At 38.5% G+C, this 18,740-nt stretch overlaps 2 protein-coding genes across 2 annotated transcripts in view; both read right to left on the bottom strand.

Annotated features, from left to right (window-relative positions):
- The window catches only part of LOC110462918, a 10,513-nt gene extending 2,834 nt beyond the window's left edge, over positions 1-7,679 (bottom strand). Inside the window, exons 1-6 of the mRNA XM_021517158.1 lie at positions 7,347-7,679; positions 4,606-4,713; positions 2,802-3,034; positions 2,138-2,263; positions 1,577-1,756; positions 704-746 (exon numbers count right to left, since the gene is read on the bottom strand). Of these exons, the coding sequence (XP_021372833.1) occupies positions 704-746; positions 1,577-1,756; positions 2,138-2,263; positions 2,802-3,034; positions 4,606-4,713; positions 7,347-7,404 (748 nt within the window). The 5' untranslated portion in view covers positions 7,405-7,679. The remainder of the gene's footprint in view (positions 1-703; positions 747-1,576; positions 1,757-2,137; positions 2,264-2,801; positions 3,035-4,605; positions 4,714-7,346) is intronic.
- Positions 7,680-8,141: 462 nt separating this feature from the next.
- On the bottom strand, positions 8,142-12,078 carry LOC110462938. The gene is made up of 2 exons (XM_021517188.1): positions 11,112-12,078; positions 8,142-8,203 (listed from the first exon to the last, which is right to left on the bottom strand). Exons 1-2 carry the CDS (start codon positions 12,076-12,078, stop codon positions 8,142-8,144), a joined length of 1,029 nt encoding a protein of 342 aa, XP_021372863.1.
- Positions 12,079-18,740: the final 6,662 nt, after the last annotated feature.

Genomic DNA, 18,740 nt, shown 5'->3' with positions numbered 1-18,740 from the left:
CATAGTTATATACTGAACAAGTGGACCTTCCCATAGTTATATACTGAACAAGTGGACCTTCCCATAGTTATATACTGAACAAGTGGACCTTCCCATAGTTATATACTGAACAAGTGGACCTTCCCATAGTTATATACTGAACAAGTGGACCTTCCCATAGTTATATACTGAACAAGTGGACCTTCCCATAGTTATATACTGAACAAGTGGACCTTCCCATAGTTATATACTGAACAAGTGGACCTTCCCATAGTTATATACTGAACAAGTGGACCTTCCCATAGTTATATACTGAACAAGTGGACCTTCCCATAGTTATATACTGAACAAGTGGACCTTCCCATAGTTCTATAATAATTAAGCGGACCTTCCCATAGCTCTTTATTGAAATCGGGAACTTCCCATCGTTCTATAATTTTTATATCGGACCTTACTATAGTTCTATGAAGAATTAGTTCATCCTCGTATTTTTTTCATGAGCAAAACTATAAGTCATTCCGTGGTTCAAACAACGAAAACAGCCCACCATCTCTTGATTTTTTAAGTGGGAAATATCACGCTACCGTGACTCATAGATCTCCACTTTTACGGTTATTTAGGTTAAACAACTAACTCGCACAGGTTACATTAACAAAATATATCAAATTCTCATGAATCTGTAAGCGAACTATCAAATTCCTGATTCTATAAAGATAAAACTCACCTTCCCATGGTTCCGGATCGAGAAAATCACAGTGTCCAAATCCCTGTAGACAAACAAAAACGGTATCATTCATTATTTGACAACCCACCAAATTCTAACTTTCCTGACATATTAAACAAAGTCTCTTTGTTAGTAAATTTGCCTTTGTATTTACAAATTTATCTACACCAAAACATACGCTACCCTGTTGAATAAGCCCTTTTCGTTAAAAAGGAATCAATATCAATAGAGAGGATATCCTGTTACTTTTCAGCATTGCATCACACATTTTAAACGAATAACAGTTTTACCATTGTTAACGGACTCGTCCGATCAAATCTCGCGATATCCGGTCGCCGTTTTATCGTGGTAAACGTTCTCGTCCGATCACTCGTCGCGATATCCGGTCGCCGTTTTATCGTGGTAAACGTACTCGTCCGATCACTCGTTGCGATATACGGTCACCGTTTTATCGTGGTAAACGTTCTCGTCTGATCACTCGTCGCGATATCCGGTCACCGTTTTATCGTGGTAAACGTACTCGTCCGATCACTCGTCGCGATATCCGGTCACCGTTTTACCATGGTTACGTACTCGTCCGATCGTTTCTTGCGATATCCAGTCACCGCTTTATCCTGGTAAACGTTCTCGTCTAACCACTCCTCCCGATATCTGGTCACTATGTTACCGTCGTAAAAGTATTCGTCCGAGCACTCCTTGCAATATCCGGTCACCGTTCCCCTGCTCGTTAAAGACATACACAAAATGAATATTTAACGGGTTGTATTTTAAACCTTGTTTGGTAGAATTGGTATGGTTTAGGTATATAAGCACAGCTACAACACAAAACTAGAAAACGCACACATAACACATGAGAAATACACACATACGTACAATTGCTTCCATTTTAATTTTCGGGCACAGCCAGACCTCGTAGAATTGGTCCCAATCCAATCCCTTTATTGCGCAATGGAGTCCCTCTTCTGAAAGCTGGGTCCCATACATAAATGCGGGCATTTGAAAATTCATCTTCGTCTTAGCATTTTTGCTATATGGCTCAAGAAAAGCTGTCGCCTGCAAAAATAATCATTTGGTATCCTTGGATTTTTAAATATATTTGTGTATGCACTTGCGATAGGCAGATATTTAGTTTAGTCTGCGTTTTGTCTATACAATACAATCAACGTAGATTTTTTTCTTATCGTATTATTCTGACATTGTTAAGTTTGTACGTAAAGAAAATGAATATTCTGAGAGCAGTTACATTTTGACGTGAAACTAGTGAAAAGGAAAAGACGACTATAAAATAGTCAAAATAATGTGCTGACTACTCAAAGTTTTGTTTTTAAATTGAATAAGATTTGAATAGAGGGATATTCATTGAAATAACAGAATTAAGTTTAAATTCGAAAAGTGACGTCCCTGTAAAGAGACCTGCTGGACAGTTTATATTACCGTGTACATGGTTCGGTTCCCTAGGATAAGTTGGAGTGTGTCGTCACATCCGGCCGAGTGACAAACCAGAGCTAACTTATCCCACGCTATCGTCGATGTCGTCTGATTCCGCATATACGACTTCAGCTGGATTATCATAGACAAGAATAGGGTTGTTAGGAGGGGACAACTCAGTATTGCAATCGGGAACCATCGACACTTTCCGTAAACGAGTATCGTCTCGTTTACGGAAAGTGCCGACGGTTACCGATTACCCAGTAATGGTGAGATTCTTTAGTAAGTTAACGGTGACGTTAGCAAGATTAGCTACAGATATATAATGAGAGTAAAGGTTACATCTAAAAAAATATACAATGAACATGGATACTTGATATCTGTCAGAACTGTTGAATCATATTATATTCACTTTCTCTCACTTCTTAAGGTATTTTTGGGGTTATCTAGCATATCCTGTGAATTCAGATTATCAAGACACAATCAACGTGTTATAAAAAAAAGATTCCTGCAGTTTAAAAGAGGCATTCACCACCTGCGCAGATACTGATGATTAGTGGTTTTAACCCCAATTGCTATCGAAAACAAGATTGCAACAATACTTAGGTGAACGCTATTTTCATTGTGTTTATAAAAAAGGACATGAAGGGCAAATACATTATAACTTCACCCAAATTAGTTGACTGTAATATTTTTCCACCGTGTCACCGACAGACTGTTTTCCAGGCGATGTCGAGGGGGAGCGTGACAACACAGGGAACAGCGCATCCACACCAAACACAAAAAATCCATGGGAGGCTACTTTAGACAAGACAATCTCGTACGCCTCTGTGGGAACTAAGCCGCCCAGTCCCCCGATAAAATAAACAGCCGCGTACGTATCAGGTTTAAGAGGAAAGAATACTGAAACAAATAAAGGTTACAGTGACGTTATTTAATTATAAGTAAATCTACTTATTAGGCAAACGTTACTTCGCTTTACATCAAATTTTGATAAAAAAAAAAAAAAAAAAAAAAAAAAAAAAAAAAAAAAAAAAAAAAAAAAAAAAAAAAAAAAAAAAAAAAAAAAAAAAAAAAAAAAAAAAAAAAAAAAAAAAAAAAAAAAAAAAAAAAAAAAAAAAAAAAAAAAAAAAAAAAAAAAAAAAAAAAAAAAAAAAAAAAAAAAAAAAAAAAAAAAAAAAAAAAAAAAAAAAAAAAAAAAAAAAAAAAAAAAAAAAAAAAAAAAAAAAAAAAAAAAAAAAAAAAAAAAAAAAAAAAAAAAAAAAAAAAAAAAAAAAAGTACATGTACACTCCGTTAAAGAATTACCCCGCGTTTCTTCTGGTGATATTTACATTATTATCCGTGGCACTTTTCATTCAAGCATGTCAATATTTACTTCGAACTCATTACCATAGACACATGGTTACATTTAGCCGTTAAAATTGATCTGGACAATTAACTCATCATGATTTAGAATTCTAAGAAACAGACGATTAAACCAACAGTACCAATAGATGCGCTGAATAATTATCTAGCTGTGTCCCAAATTTCATCAATATTTGACAAAAGATGAAACCAGGAAAATTAATTTAAGAAAGTGTATTAATATAGAATCCAAGGAAAATGACGTCACGTGTTTAAGGCACTTCACTGTATATGTTTAACCATTATAGAGAGCATACTGTGTAAGTACTAATTTTAGCAAACTCAAATGTTAATGTAATAAACTTTTAACAGATAAGCTCAAATTTTAATTGGTTCACTCACAAAATATGCAAAAACAAGCTACAATGTATGTAAAGAAACTTCAATAAGTACGATCTTAGTTAAGCGCAATATTTAAAGTGCGAAAAACTCTAGAATTAAACAATACAGTTAAAATGTACCATTGCAGTATTCAATTACTTCCATACGACCTCAGAATATCAAATACTTTTCGCGTGAATAGGATTTTTGAAATTTCCTTAACCTTCGACCCTTGCCTTGAAAGCACGTGTTTCGTTAAATACCTAGTTTGTCGTAGGTTTGTATCTTGTATTATCAATATTCTAGTTCGCGTATTTTGATCTTACATTATTATTACTCCCGTTGTTTATCATAGTGTCAACCACACATTACACTGTCTAGTCTACAAATTATATCAGTGTACCTGTGTAGGAAAGAGCATGTTTGTATAAAGATACTATATTTAAACCAGGCTTATCATACACTTGTAAAAAGAGTCGGAAACCATCGGTACTTTCCGTAAACAAATCGGAAAGAGCCGACGGATCCCGATTATTTTCACTGGTGATCGACTCTTTCGAGATAAAAAAAAAATGTTAAATCAGTTCTACTGTTAATACCGTAATTGACGACTTTAATTTTGTCTGTAATAAATTTTAGGACTTCCAATATGAAAACTAACTCCTACTATTGTCTGGTTTCCGATTTCCCAATAATACTTGTACATGGAGATTTATATGGTACAGTATCACAGTACTAGTGTACCTACCTTTACTATGAAGTGGACTGTTGACGATAGTCTTTGATAGAGTTAACTCGCCAACACGTAAAGGGCCGTCGTTGTAAGGGTTCCCGTTGTTAACAAACACACATTGGCCTATTCATGGCAAAAATTGTAATTATTACTTATGTATGTAACAGGAAAGAAAACAGTGCTCGTCCACCGAGGATCGAACCCGCGATCCATTAGTCCCTAGTAGGACGCTCTACCACTGAGCTAAAGGGAAATACCCTCTAGCCCGAAAATAGAGGGCAACCGTAATCCTATGTACTTTAGAATTTAAATCTGCCACAAGTATTTACCAGGGAGGACATATTCAGTATTCACTGATCGTGCATATTCTAAAATAAATCAATTACATACATCTAATACGTACATATGGTATAACAAATGCATGTACACCCGTCACTCACATACAGGTACACCCGTCACACACATACAGGTACACCCGTCACTCACATACAGGTACTCCCGTCACACGCATACAGGTCCCCCCGTCACTCACATACAGGTACACCCGTCTCTCACATACAGGTACACCCGTCACACACATACAGGTACACCCCTCACTCACATACAGGTACACCCGTCACTCACATACAGGTACTCCCGTCACACACATACAGGTACACCCGTCACTCACATACATGTACACCCGTCACTCACATACAGATACACCCGTCACTCACATACAGGAACACCCGTCACTCACATACAGGTATACCCGTCACACACATACAGGTACACCCCTCACTCACATACAGATACACCCGTCACTCACATACAGGTACACCCGTCACTCACATACAGGTGCAGCCGTCACACATATAAAGGTACACCCGTCACTCACATACAGGTACCCCCGTCACACACATACAGGTACACCCGTCACTCACATACAGGTACCCCCGTCACACACATACAGGTACGCCCGTCACTCACATACAGGTGCACCCGTCACACATATAAAGGTACCCCCGTCACTCACATACAGGTACACCCGTCACACATATACAGGTACACCCGTCACTCACATACAGGTGCACCCGTCACACATATAAAGGTACACCCGTCACTCACATACAGGTACACCCGTCACTCACATACAGGTACACCCATCACTCACATACAGGTACACCCATCACTCACATACAGGTACCCCCATCACTCACATACAGGTACATCCGTCTCACATACAGGTACACCCATCACTCACATACAGGTACCCCCGTCACTCACATACATGTACCCCCGTCACGCATATACAGGTACACCCGTCACTCACATACAGCTACATCCGTCACTCACATACAGGTACACCCATCACTCACATACAGGTACATCCGTCACACATACAGGTACACCCATCACTCACATACAGGTACACCCATCACTCACATACAGGTACACCCGTCACTCACATACAGGTACACCCGTCACTCACATACAGGTACACCCGTCACTCACATACAGGTACACCCGTCGCTCACATACAGGTACACCCGTCACTCACATACAGGAACACCCGTCACTCACATACAGGTACACCCGTCACTCACATACAGGTACTTATGCATCCGTAATAACACAACCACATTCGTGGAATTTATATCTCCCGCTTGAAGGATATATTGTAGGTAAACATTATTGCGGTTAGGTTTAAACATGTGAGTATCGTGCTGTTGAGACATATTGTAAAGCTTGAAACTCGAAGAAAGAAAAATCTAAACAGAAGTTAGACTTTTTATTGAACATATAGGTATTACGGTGCAAATTAATCGTTTAATGCATCAGAATTTACCAACCTCATTAATTATATGTAAATATGCACAAATCACATCGGTTGGCAAACATAGCATGAGTCGGATGTGCATACGGAATTTGGTTGAAATATCTGCACAATATCTACAGCAATGAACACACAAAAACCAAAGAGTGCCCGAGATGGCTGGAAAGACAGAGGAATACAAACATTTTTATCAAGTTTGAAGGAATTTTGCTAATATTTGCTAGAGTTTATTTAGCGGAAACTGCAGATAATGACGTTTTTCATTAATCAAGGGGCCATTACTCCGCTAAATGGAGTCCGATTTAAATGGTTGTCAAACTTGGCCGAGCCATTGATGTGTTGAACCCTGTTACTAAGTTTGAAGACAATCAAATAATATTTACGAGAGTTAATGAACAGAAACGGCAGATAATGACGTTTTTCGTTATTCACGGGGCCATAACTCCGCCAAATAAAGTCCGCTGAAAATGGTCATCGATCTTGGTCGATCTCTTAAGGCATATAACCCTGGTACCTAGTTTGAAGAAAATCGGTTAACGTTTGTTGCAGTTATTGCACGGAAACGCAGCGTGACAGACAGACAGACAGACAGACAGACAGACAGACAGACGGACAAACCCAAATTAATATCCCTCGTTTCGGTGAAAGCGGACCATCCATAACACAATCAGAAACATCGATCACATAAATTACGGGCACAAATGTGTGGCTAACAATGATACAGGTACATACCACCATATAGACCTGTCAGGTAAACGACACACAGCAGTAAACATGTACATACCACCATATAGACCTGTCAGGTAAACGACACACAACAGTAAACATGTACATACCACCATATAGACCTGTCAGGTAAACAACACACAACAGTAAAAAGATACATACCACCATATAGACCTGTCAGGTAAACGACACACAACAGTTAACAGATACATACCACTATAGATGCTTGCAAGATAGACAAGACACAGCAGAAAACAACTGCTTTGCTTCATCCTTACTCCGAATCAAGTTTAGTTTCCGTTTTTGTCAGTATTGATCAATAGCTGACGTATAATAGTAGGTGTATGTTTACTTTAAGATCACCAGGTCTGTAAACAATCGCTATCACTTGATAATCTAAGGTTGATATGTACGTATTTACTCCGCTAACATCAGATAACATGGGAGAGTTATCACCCTGCACTGAACTGTCTTGAAGACTCAATCGAGCTCCACAGAAACAACTTTCAAACTTAACGTGGTCTTTCCTTCCTGTTTTTGTACAACAAGCATTTCAAGGTTAATAATCTGAAACTTTAACAAAAAGGGGCCGCGGTGGCCAAGTGGGTAAAGCGTCTGACATTCTGCTACCACTAGCCCTCCACCACTGGGTCGCGGGTTTGAGACCTACGTGGGGCAGTCGCCAGGTACCGGCCGTAGGTCGGTGGTTTTTCTGCGAGAACTCCAATTTTCCGCCACCACCAAAACCTGGCACGTCTTTAAGTGAACAAAGCTGTTTAATAGGACGGAAAACACAAACCAAACCGAACTAATTTTAAAAAGAAGCTTGAAGAATTCATCAAAATATTGATGAATAGACACAAACTTGACACCTTAAGCTGAACGGAAAAATTTATGAAAGTGACAGTAACAAAAAACATGATGTCGATCTTGCCTGAGAATAAGTTTGCTTCCTATACTGGACCATTCCTATACTGGACCATTCCTATACTGCTATACTGGACCATTCCTATACTGGACCATCCTCGTACTTCCACTGGTTGCGCACACTCAATTTATTTGTCTGTAGCTCTGGAATATATCATGGAAAAATTAAAGACATGTGGTCAGCTATCAATTGGTTTCAGGTAAAATAGACCTGACCGATCGCTATAGGCGTATGCCTGTTCTTTGATGAATACAGAGGTGCTACAGCCGACTTCAAAGCTTGTTAATTCACCGTTACACTGCCACGCAATTCTTTCGATCAAACTACTTGTACATGTTTTCGGTAAAAATGACACACCCAATGATCATAATTACTCTGAACACCTTATTTTAGGTCCAAATGTAGCTGTTACAAATTCTCGGTCCCTGTGGACACCCACAAGGTGGCGCACACAGATTCCAGGGCTGAAGAGAACGTAGAGTGTGTTACCCCTGGAATTCAGTTTAAAGGGAGATAATTCTAGCGGAAGCATGCTGCGATGCGTTCACTACAGGTTTCCTTACAAGTACTGGAAAGATATCGGCAAGTTCTTATGTTTTAATATAAATGGTACTCAAAGTAAAAAGTAACCAATTTGTATCACAGATACAAATTTTACGTCTTAGCCCTAAATGAATAAACAACGAGAGCTTCAAAAATTAGTGACAGCAAAAACAATTAATCGTTACAGAACATGACATATTGGTCAAGAATAAATAAATAAGCAACAGTTAGATAACTTTATACCTGAAAATCAGAATGGCTTCCTCAGAGGGAGATATTGACTGAAAATTATGGCAAGCCAAGATGTCATATATTCATGGAGCAATGTTTATCAAGTACTTAACCAAATTATATTAGATATCTTATATAATTATATAAAGTATCTTATATACTTTTCTTTATAAGATATCTTATAAGAGATATAATATATATTATAAAAAAAATGAAAAGATATCTTATAAACAAAATTAAATGAAATATCTTATATAATCCGGTTATAAGATATCTTATAAAGAACGAGATTTGAATTTGAGATAATAACCCCTCCCCCACAGCGCTCGGAACCTATCGATAACCGAGGGTGTCCGAGAGGATTTGATCGAAAATGGCAGCCGATGACAATGGAACCAGTTATCAAATTGAAACTACATATAAATATGNTGTCGGTCTCGCGAGAGTCTCGATCTTTATAAGATATCTCATAAACTTTTCTTTATAAACTTTAAGTAAGATATCTAATATGTTTATAAGATATCTTATATAATTTATAAGTTATCTGATATATTATATAAGATATCTTATCTGATATATGATATCTGATATCTTTTAAAAGATATCTTATAAAGTTTATAAGATATCTTATAAAAGATATAAGATATCTCATAAACTTTAAATAAGATATCTGATATGTTTATTAGATATTTTATATAATAAATAAGATATTTTATATAATAAATAAGATATCTTATAAACATATCAGATATCTCATTTAAAGTTTATGAGATATCTTATATCTTTTATAAGATATCTTATAAAAGATATCAGATATCATATATAAGATATCTTATATAATATATAAGATATCTTATAAAAGATATAAGATATCTCATAAACTTTTCTTTATAAGATATCTTATTTATATATAAGATATGTTATATAATATATCAGATTTCTTATAAATTATATAAGATATCTTATAAAAAATATAAGATATCTTATAAACATATTAGATATCTTACTTAAAGTTTATAAATGAAAGTTTATGAGATATCTTATATCTTTTATAAGAAGTCTTATTAATTATATAAGATATCTGATATCATAAATAAGATATCTTTTGAAAAAAGGTTTATGAGATATCTTATATCTTTTATAAGATATCTTATAAAGTATATAATATATCTAATAAAAGATACAAGGTATCTCATAAACTTTTAATAAGATATTTTATAAACTTTAAATAAGATATATTATATGTTTATAAGTTATTTATATGTTTATAAGATATCTTATCTACCCTGCTCCATGAATAAATGACAACTTGGCTTGCCATAGCAAATACCGGAAAACTATACTACAAATTCCTCAAAATCGCTATTTATCGTTTTTAGAAAGCTTTTGATTCCTTGCCGTTAACATTTCTATATATTGATTATAAAGTTATTTTATTTTTCATTGCTAAGGGGTGAATCGATTCGTTCGCCCGTGCCTCAATACTGCAGTACTAGTATTAAAATGAGAAATGTAACACATATATATCATTCACAGCAGTGTTTTTATTGTAACAGATAAATTTAACACCTTAATAATGATTAAACAATCATGCAGATGGAGTTACGAAAACAGTGTTTTTTTATCGCACTGTTATCTTGTGATGTTCAATGTAAGAAAAGTCTATGAATTAAACAGAAGAACGAACACGTACAACTAACTCTACCTTCCTTCTAATTAGTCTCGCATTCCCCAGACTCTTGCCCTCTCGTGGGACTGCCTCTATCGAAACACGAGTGGAGTTAAGCGTCTGGTTGAGCGTGACTACCTTCTAATCACAAAATTGCATTTTTCCGCAAAACTGCGAGCACATCATTAGACTAAGTTTGTCTATAGTTAATCACCGACTCGATTGCTTAAACAAATGAAAAAGTTGTCTGTACATTTGAATACATCCGCTTCGAAATTTTTTGTCCATTAATCCATAAATTACGGGATTTATTGCGTGGTTTAAGAACATAAGGCTTGTTAGGAGCTCGTCAAGTGGACCAAAGTTCTCGTCCAGTGCGAAGTATACATCCCAGTTTAAGTTCCTGAGAGCGGCGAGGACGAAATAGGGTAGACTTGTAAAGAAGGACACGACAGAAATAACTAAAAGCATGCGTGTTGTATAGACGCCCTTCCTCAGTGTCTGGTGGTTCCTTACGTGTACCCGTAAAGTGGATACTGGCATAACTACGTCATTTCCGTCACTTTCCTTGGGTATATCTCGTGAACACAGTGTAGCGTTATGCTTACTGTTTTTAACGTTATGAAAACTAGCGTCACTCTCTTTTTCTGCTCCTAAATCTGGACTTATTTCCAAATATTTCTCGTCTAGTGTTGTTCTGTCATAGATCTCTTTGGCACACTCTGTTGGTGTGGTTGAGATTTCGGAGTGTTCCGAGGTTTCCGAGGTCTCCGACACGATCGTGAGTTCCACGATGCTCTCGCTCCGGTTCGATCGTGTCGTGTTTGTTGCTGCCCGGTCACCCCCGTGGTAGTGACGATTATAATGATGAAGACTATGGACACGAAGGGTCGAATCATTCAACATGACACGTTTTAGTTTCCAGTATATGTAACCATAGGTGGTAATACATATGAACAGCAGAAAGGTAAAGAGTACTGCCAATGCTGTCTGGTAGACAACCCCTAGTATCGGCCTTCGGAGGTATCCTGTCACAGTGCACTCGCACCCTACCAGTGTGGGAAAGGAAGTCGGACGCTGGTCAGACCCGTAAATCAAGGCTGCTGGAATAGAAACAAGACAGAAAGTACATGCTGCACACACCAAACATATAAAGATGGCGGCGGTGGTCCCCGTGCGGTATCCAAGGGGACGACAGATTAGCCAGAGTCTCTCCAGGGAGATAATGTCGAGCAGACAGAGAGAGAAAGTGGCGACGAAGTAAATGACCATCCTTGATACCTTACAGAGCTCGGAGGAAGTAAACAGTAACGGGTGTCTTAATTCAAGTATTATAAACGCGATACTTAGCGTAGATCCGAGCAAGTCAGTTAAACTCAACGTCATCACAAACACTCTGTACGTCGTGTGTCTCATCCACTTAAAATAGACCAGCAGAACGTGGATGTTACCCACGGCACCAACTGTGCCCACGAGCACCAAGAATGACGTCACATATATCCCAATGTAGTGGAACTCTATCCATTCTGAGTGTTCCAGGAGAGCTGTCTCGCTCTCCGGTTCGGGGTCCGCCATATTTGTGTACAGTATACGTTGAGGTATGCAGATTTACACCAGTCGCTATTGGTCTCCAAACCCTTTTCATTAACATAAGTCTTTCAACATTAATATTTCGATTCGGAAATGAACGGAGTACATAAAATGGTTATTCTAGGTCCACGAATAACGACAGCACTGGATTTAAGTATGTAACCCCGTGCTTTCTAAATCAGTTGCAAGCAATTTAGAATTAAAAATGGCGCGTCTACATCCGTAGCAAATCTTGTTGAAGCTGTTTATGACGTAGAGTCATCAATTTAAACCTTTTCCGTCTAACATTACCATTGGAGATTGTCGTCATGGATATTCACTATTTAATGTTTTTTTCACAATTTGACTTCCTGTTCAAGAAAGGATTGTCCAATCACAATATTTTCCTTGAAAGTATCCTGTCTACCTTGTGTGTAGGTATACATCTTATGTTAATACACAACCCGTAAAAATGACTTTTCTCATTCAGCTAGGTATGGAAATTAGACCACAAAGTTGTTACAGATTCTCCGATAATCGTTAAATAGACATTTAATAGCTCGTGCGTCACTGATCAATTACATTTTCACGGTGTTTTAATCTTGAAATGGCACAATCATCGCTCCAAACAAACTCGGTGTTGCTATTATTAAAAGTGTTTTTTACGGCTCGTACCACCTCCGGCTTGTGAGTTCTAAAATCATTCTACGCTAAAATGACTCGTAGTTAGTAAGGTTATATCGGGGCCTGACAACAATACTAAGGACACAATACTTACTACACCAAAGACAAACTGAAAGGTAAAATTTTAAAAATTATAAAAATTAAATGACTTGTAAAAAGCAGTGGCGTAGCAAATCATTTTTCGAAGTGTATGCTTACAGTGGGTTGAGCACCCGAGGTGCGTAGCGCCGGATAAGGGGGAGAGGTATGGGAGGGGTAGTTGCTGGGGGAAAAAAATCTACAAGGCCCTAGAAGCAATCTCTCGTATTATCGGAACTTCTTTTAGTCTGACAGGTAAAAAAAAAAGGTAAAACCCGACTATTTATATGAATAATATTGAATTTTGTACTCAAATGGGTAATTTTTTTATTTACATTAACCTTCGCGATTTTTCAATGTGTATACCCATAACATTTTTTCCTTTTTATGATTGATACGACCGGTCCATATAAATCATAAAAAGAAATTATTAAAATATTTCATTAAAAAAATAATCCTTTTGAAAAAAAATTGTATGCTTGAGAACACTGTTCATTGCAGACAGGAAACGCCCGCTTCGCTGCCTCTTCGAAACCTACATATATATATTTTTATATATATACATTTGTATACACATTCATACAACGAGTATACAAACTCTCAAAATTGTACAAGTTATAACATTAAAAATCAATGAAATGATTCTTTTTGTATGATAAAATGCATTCACAGATTTTTGTTTTGGGAACTTTTGACGGATAAAATATTTCACTATACAATGTCTAAGCAATGGTGGGATGGGCCTAACTGGACGATCTTGAGCATTGACATATTGTCAAAGTTTTCCTCTTTTATGGTTCGAATCCTGCAAGCCTGACTTTTGTAACAGGAGAAAGAGAAACTGTAACGGCCAGACCGGGGTTCGAGCCCGGGACCCTCCGAACGCTAGACGGACGCTCTACCAATTTAGCTATCTACTCGCTGACGATCGACCTAGTCCAGTTCCGCTACATTCCTCTCTTCTTTTCTAAATCTTCGCCCCCGAAGACACGACTAATTTCAACCCAGGTTCGTGTATTCCCTTGCCAAGCACACACCAAATGCTTGAAACAAGGGTTGGTCACAGGCACCAGTATAACAAGAGAGAAAATGTAACGGCCACACCAGGGTTCGAGCCCGGCACCCTCCGAACTCTAGACGGACGCTCTACCAATTGAGCTTCCTGGCCGCCGACGATCGATCCAGTCCTGTTCCGCTACACTTTTTTTGTAAAAACAACATATGTTTTATGGTTCATATTGATATTCTTCAGGATCACTATTCATTGTCAAAACTTATTAAATTTTAATATAGTGGTATGCTTTAAGGAAAAATGGTAAACACTGTTGATTCTCATTTAAGAAATTTCACAAATAAGCAAATGGAAAACAAATAGTAATATAAAACTATATATATTTAGATAAACCAAAATTAGAATAGTGTAGGATTGAACAACGTGTTGAAAAGTATCCAACTCTGCATAAATGGTGTTTGGTGGTAAAAGTAGTATTTTTCAAACGAGAAAGCATGTATATAGGCCTTAACAAAAGAATAGGGCCAATTGAAATCTTCTACAGCAAGTGTTTATATCCCTATCAGTAAATGTACCTACAGTAGAATCAACTACAATGCCAAAATGATTTCTATATCTCTCTATGAGGCATATAATTACTCGGTACACTCGGCGCTTCAATTTTTGTTTTTAGTCCGTCGCAATGCACAGAGTAAGGCATTACCCCCTTGTTCTTGTGAGACGGTGGACGAACCTAATCAGGAATCACACCACAGCACTAGGAATACCCTGGCGTCAGAACACAGTAGTGACAGCATTGGCAGCTTGGGCGATTTGCAGACAACCCAATACGATGGTCAGGCAGAATCTGCAACCAAACGTGAGCTTATCAACTGACCATGTATGGACAACGAGAAGAAGTGGAAAGATCTGGATAGTGACTTGGCAGGACTTTTAGAAGTTCTCTGCAGGACAGTGTACAGCGGAAGATTGGGACTCTCACAACCACCATCTACAATGTGAGTAGAGAGCGATTAGGGACGGTCGAAGCTAAGCGGCCAAAGCAACACAGAACACCTGGAAACAACCGAGAGATCGAGATCAGGAGGTGCCGAGTGGAGTTGAGAGAACTATCTAGAAGATATAGAGTGACAATAGATGAAGAGAGGCCTGGTCTAGAAGAACTACGGAATATGACTAGTGACAAAATCATGAGTTTAAGAGCAGCTGAGAGGATACGGAAAGGGAAGAAGGAAAAGAGACGGAGCCCGTTCATTAGAGACCCCTACCGATTTACCAAAACCCATTAACCTTCGCGATTTTTCAATGTGTATACCCATAACATTTTTACCTTTTTATGATTGATACGACCAGTCCATATAAATCATAAAAAGAAATAATTAAAATATTTCATTTTGTTTCGGGAACTTTTGACGGATAAAAGATTTCACTATACAATGTCTAAGCAATGGTGGGATGGGCTTAACTGGAAGATCTTGATCATTGACATATTGTCAAAGTGTTCCTCTATGATGGTTCGAATCCTGCAAGCCTGACTTTTGTAACAGGAGAAAGAGAAACTGTAACGGCCAGACCGGGGTTCGAGCCCGGGACCCTCGGAACGCTAGACGGACGCTCTACCAATTTAGCTATCTACTCGCTGACGATCGACCTAGTCCAGTTCCGCTACATTCCTCTCTTCTTTTCTAAATCTTCGCCCCCGAAGACACGACTAATTTCAACCCAGGTTCGTGTATTCCCTTGCCAAGCACACACCAAATGCTTGAAACAAGGGTTGGTCACAGGCACCAGTATAACAAGAGAGAAAATGTAACGGCCACACCAGGGTCGAGCCCGGCACCCTCCGAACTCTAGACGGACGCTCTACCAATTGAGCTTCCTGGCCGCCGACGATCGATCCAGTCCTGTTCCGCTACACCTTTTTTGTAAAAACAACATATGTTTTGTGGTTCATATTGATATTCTTCAGGATCACTATTCATTGTCAAAACTTTATAAATTTTAATATAGTGGTATGCTTTAAGGAAAAATGGTAAACACCGTTGATTCTCATTTAAGAAATTTCACAAATAAGCAAATGGAAAACAAATAGTAATATAAAACTATATATATTTAGATAAACCAAAATTAGAATAGTGTAGGATTGAACAACGTGTTGAAAAGTATCCAACTCTGCATAAATGGTGTTTGGTGGTAAAAGTAGTATTTTTCAAACGAGAAAGCATGTATATAGGCCTTAACAAAAGAATAGGGCCAATTGAAATCTTCTACAGCAAGTGTTTATATCCCTATCAGTAAATGTACCTACAGTAGAATCAACTACAATGCCAAGATGATTTCTATATCTCTCTATGAGGCATATAATTACTCGGTACACTCGGCGCTTCAATTTTTGTTTTAAGTCCGTCGCAATGCACAGAGTAAGGCATTACCCCCCTTGTTCTTGTGAGACGGTGGAGGAACCTAATCAGGAATCACACCACAGCACTAGGAATACCCTGGCGTCAGAACACAGTAGTGACAGCATTGGCAGCTTGGGCGATTTGCAGACAACCCAATACGATGGTCAGGCAGAATCTGCAACCAAACGTGAGCTTATCAACTGACCATGTATGGACAACGAGAAGAAGTGGAAAGATCTGGATAGTGACTTGGCAGGACTTTTACAAGCTTCTCTTCAGGACAGTGTACAGCGGAAGATTGGGACTCTCACAACCACCATCTACAATGTGAGTAAAGAGCGATTAGGGACGGTCGAAGCTAAGCGGCCAAAGCAACACAGAACATCTGGAAACAACCGAGAGATCGAGATCAGGAGGTGCCGAGTGGAGTTGAGAGAACTATCTAGAAGATATAGAGTGGCAATAGATGAAGAGAGGCCTGGTCTAGAAGAACTACGGAATATGACTAGTGACAAAATCATGAGATTAAGAGCAGCTGAGAGGATACGGAAAGGAAAGAAGGAAAAGAGACGGAGCCCGTTCATTAGAGACCCCTACAGATTTACCTAAAACCCTGATTGGGGGCGAGAGATTAGGAACGCTGAGATCTAGTATGGAGGAAATTAAACAATAGATGACCGAAACACACAAGAATGAGATATACAACTTGGAGAGTGCGACAGAATACTCCCTGTAGACGAGCCATCCACTTGACGAGAGAGAACCAACATGGAAGGAGGTCCGAGAGGTGGTGAAGAAAGCTAGATCAGGCTCAACACCAGGACCTTGTGGTATTCCCTTCAAGGTCTACAAGAATTGTCCCACTCTTGAGGATACTGAGGCAGCTAATGAAGACAGTATGGGACAGTATGGAAGAAGGGAACCATTCCGAACAGCTGGAAAAAGGTCGAAGGCTGCTTTGTACCCAAAGAGAAAGAGTCAGCATCCATCATGCAGTTCCGAACTATCTCATTGCTCAGTGTAGAGGGCAAGATCTTCTTTCCCATACTGGCAAAGAGGATGCCGGCGTACATGACAAGAAATGGATATGTTGACACGTCAGTCCAGAAAAGCGGCATCACTGGTTTTTCAGTCGGTGTGGAACTTTTGATTTTTTTATGTTTTAAGGCACACGTTGACTACAATTCCATGTCTTACGCTGACACTTGTAGGCATTTTAATCTTCCTAGCCTCGAACATAGGCGGGCATTTTTAGACTGTGTATTTCTTTACAAATGTGTTAATTATGCTTTTGATTGCCCATATTTAGTCAAGCAAGTGTGTTTTTAGTCCCTGGTCGTAATCTACGATCAATTCGTTTCAACCAGTTTTACTACCAGACAAGTAGAATAAACGTTAGGAAGTATAGTATTTTAAACAGGATTCAATGTAATTTTAACTATCTTGATTTTGAACCAGACTGTGATATATTTCGTTCCTCTCTCGCCGAGTTCAAAGTACGATTAAAGAATATATGCTATCACTAATTCCTTTTGTTTTACATATGAGTATCTTTTAGTCTGTGTTACATGCATAACTGACTGTGATATTTTATACTTGTGTTTTATTGTTGTTATCCATTCTGTTAGTGGACCCTTGGGTCTGTTGAATTGGAAATAAATAAAAAATAAATAAATTGTCATCAGCCAGTTGATAGGTGAAGTAAGGTGACCTCACGTGTGTATCGTTGGACCTGGCCGACGATTATGGTGCAGTTCCTCAGCAACTCACCCAGATAGCTATGGTACATTGCCACGTCCCAGAACATGTCAGAGCGATCGTCAACGACTACTTCTGTTGGATCAAGTTGAGGTTAACCTACGATGGTGCAATGACAAAGTAGCGAGCTTTAGAGATAGGCATTGTAAGTGGTTGCACCACCTCTCCAATCCTGTTTGTGATGGGAACGAACCTCATCATTAAAGCAGCAGAAGGATAGACGAGGGGACCCATAATGCAGTAAGGGATCCACGTACCAGCAAACAGAGGATTCATGGACGACAGACAATCACCACTACTTCTCATATCCACGCAAAATGGGTCTTATCTGCACTAGAAGAAACTGTTGATAGGGCCAGGATGGAATTCCAGCCGAAGAACTCCAGATGTATGGTCAGCAAGAAAGGACGCCTGACAGAGAAATTCAAGCTAATGGTTCAGGAAGAAGAGATATCGAGCATCATTCCGAACCCAACCAAATATATTGGTAGGTGGTACGACGACTCATTGTGCGATTCAAGGAACAAGAAGAAGGTTCAGGACCAAACGGTGAAATGGCTGAATTCTATAGAGAAGAAAGGCCTTCCAAGGAAGTACAAAATCTTGATTCACCAGCATGAAGTACTACGAAGACTCGTGTGAATGATGATGCTGTACGAGATTCCAATGACGATGGTAGAAGCTATGGAGAGAAGCACCAACGGCTTCCTCCGAAGATGGCTTAGAGTACCGCC

The sequence above is a fragment of the Mizuhopecten yessoensis genome, unplaced genomic scaffold (genome assembly GCF_002113885.1).
Source record: "Mizuhopecten yessoensis strain PY_sf001 unplaced genomic scaffold, ASM211388v2 scaffold10847, whole genome shotgun sequence".
Lineage (NCBI taxonomy): Eukaryota > Metazoa > Mollusca > Bivalvia > Pectinida > Pectinidae > Mizuhopecten > Mizuhopecten yessoensis.
Note: the sequence above shows the minus strand (reverse complement) of the source record. Positions and strands in the feature narration are given on the sequence as shown.

Coding starts and splice junctions, on each gene's coding strand:
- LOC110462938 (XM_021517188.1), bottom strand. CDS start 12,078: ATGGCGGACCCCGAACCGGAGAGCGAGACAGCTCTCCTGGAACACTCA. Junction 8,204..11,111: donor TTTTCATAACGTTAAAAACA/GTAAGCATAACG, acceptor GATATATTCCAG/AGCTACAGACAAATAAATTG.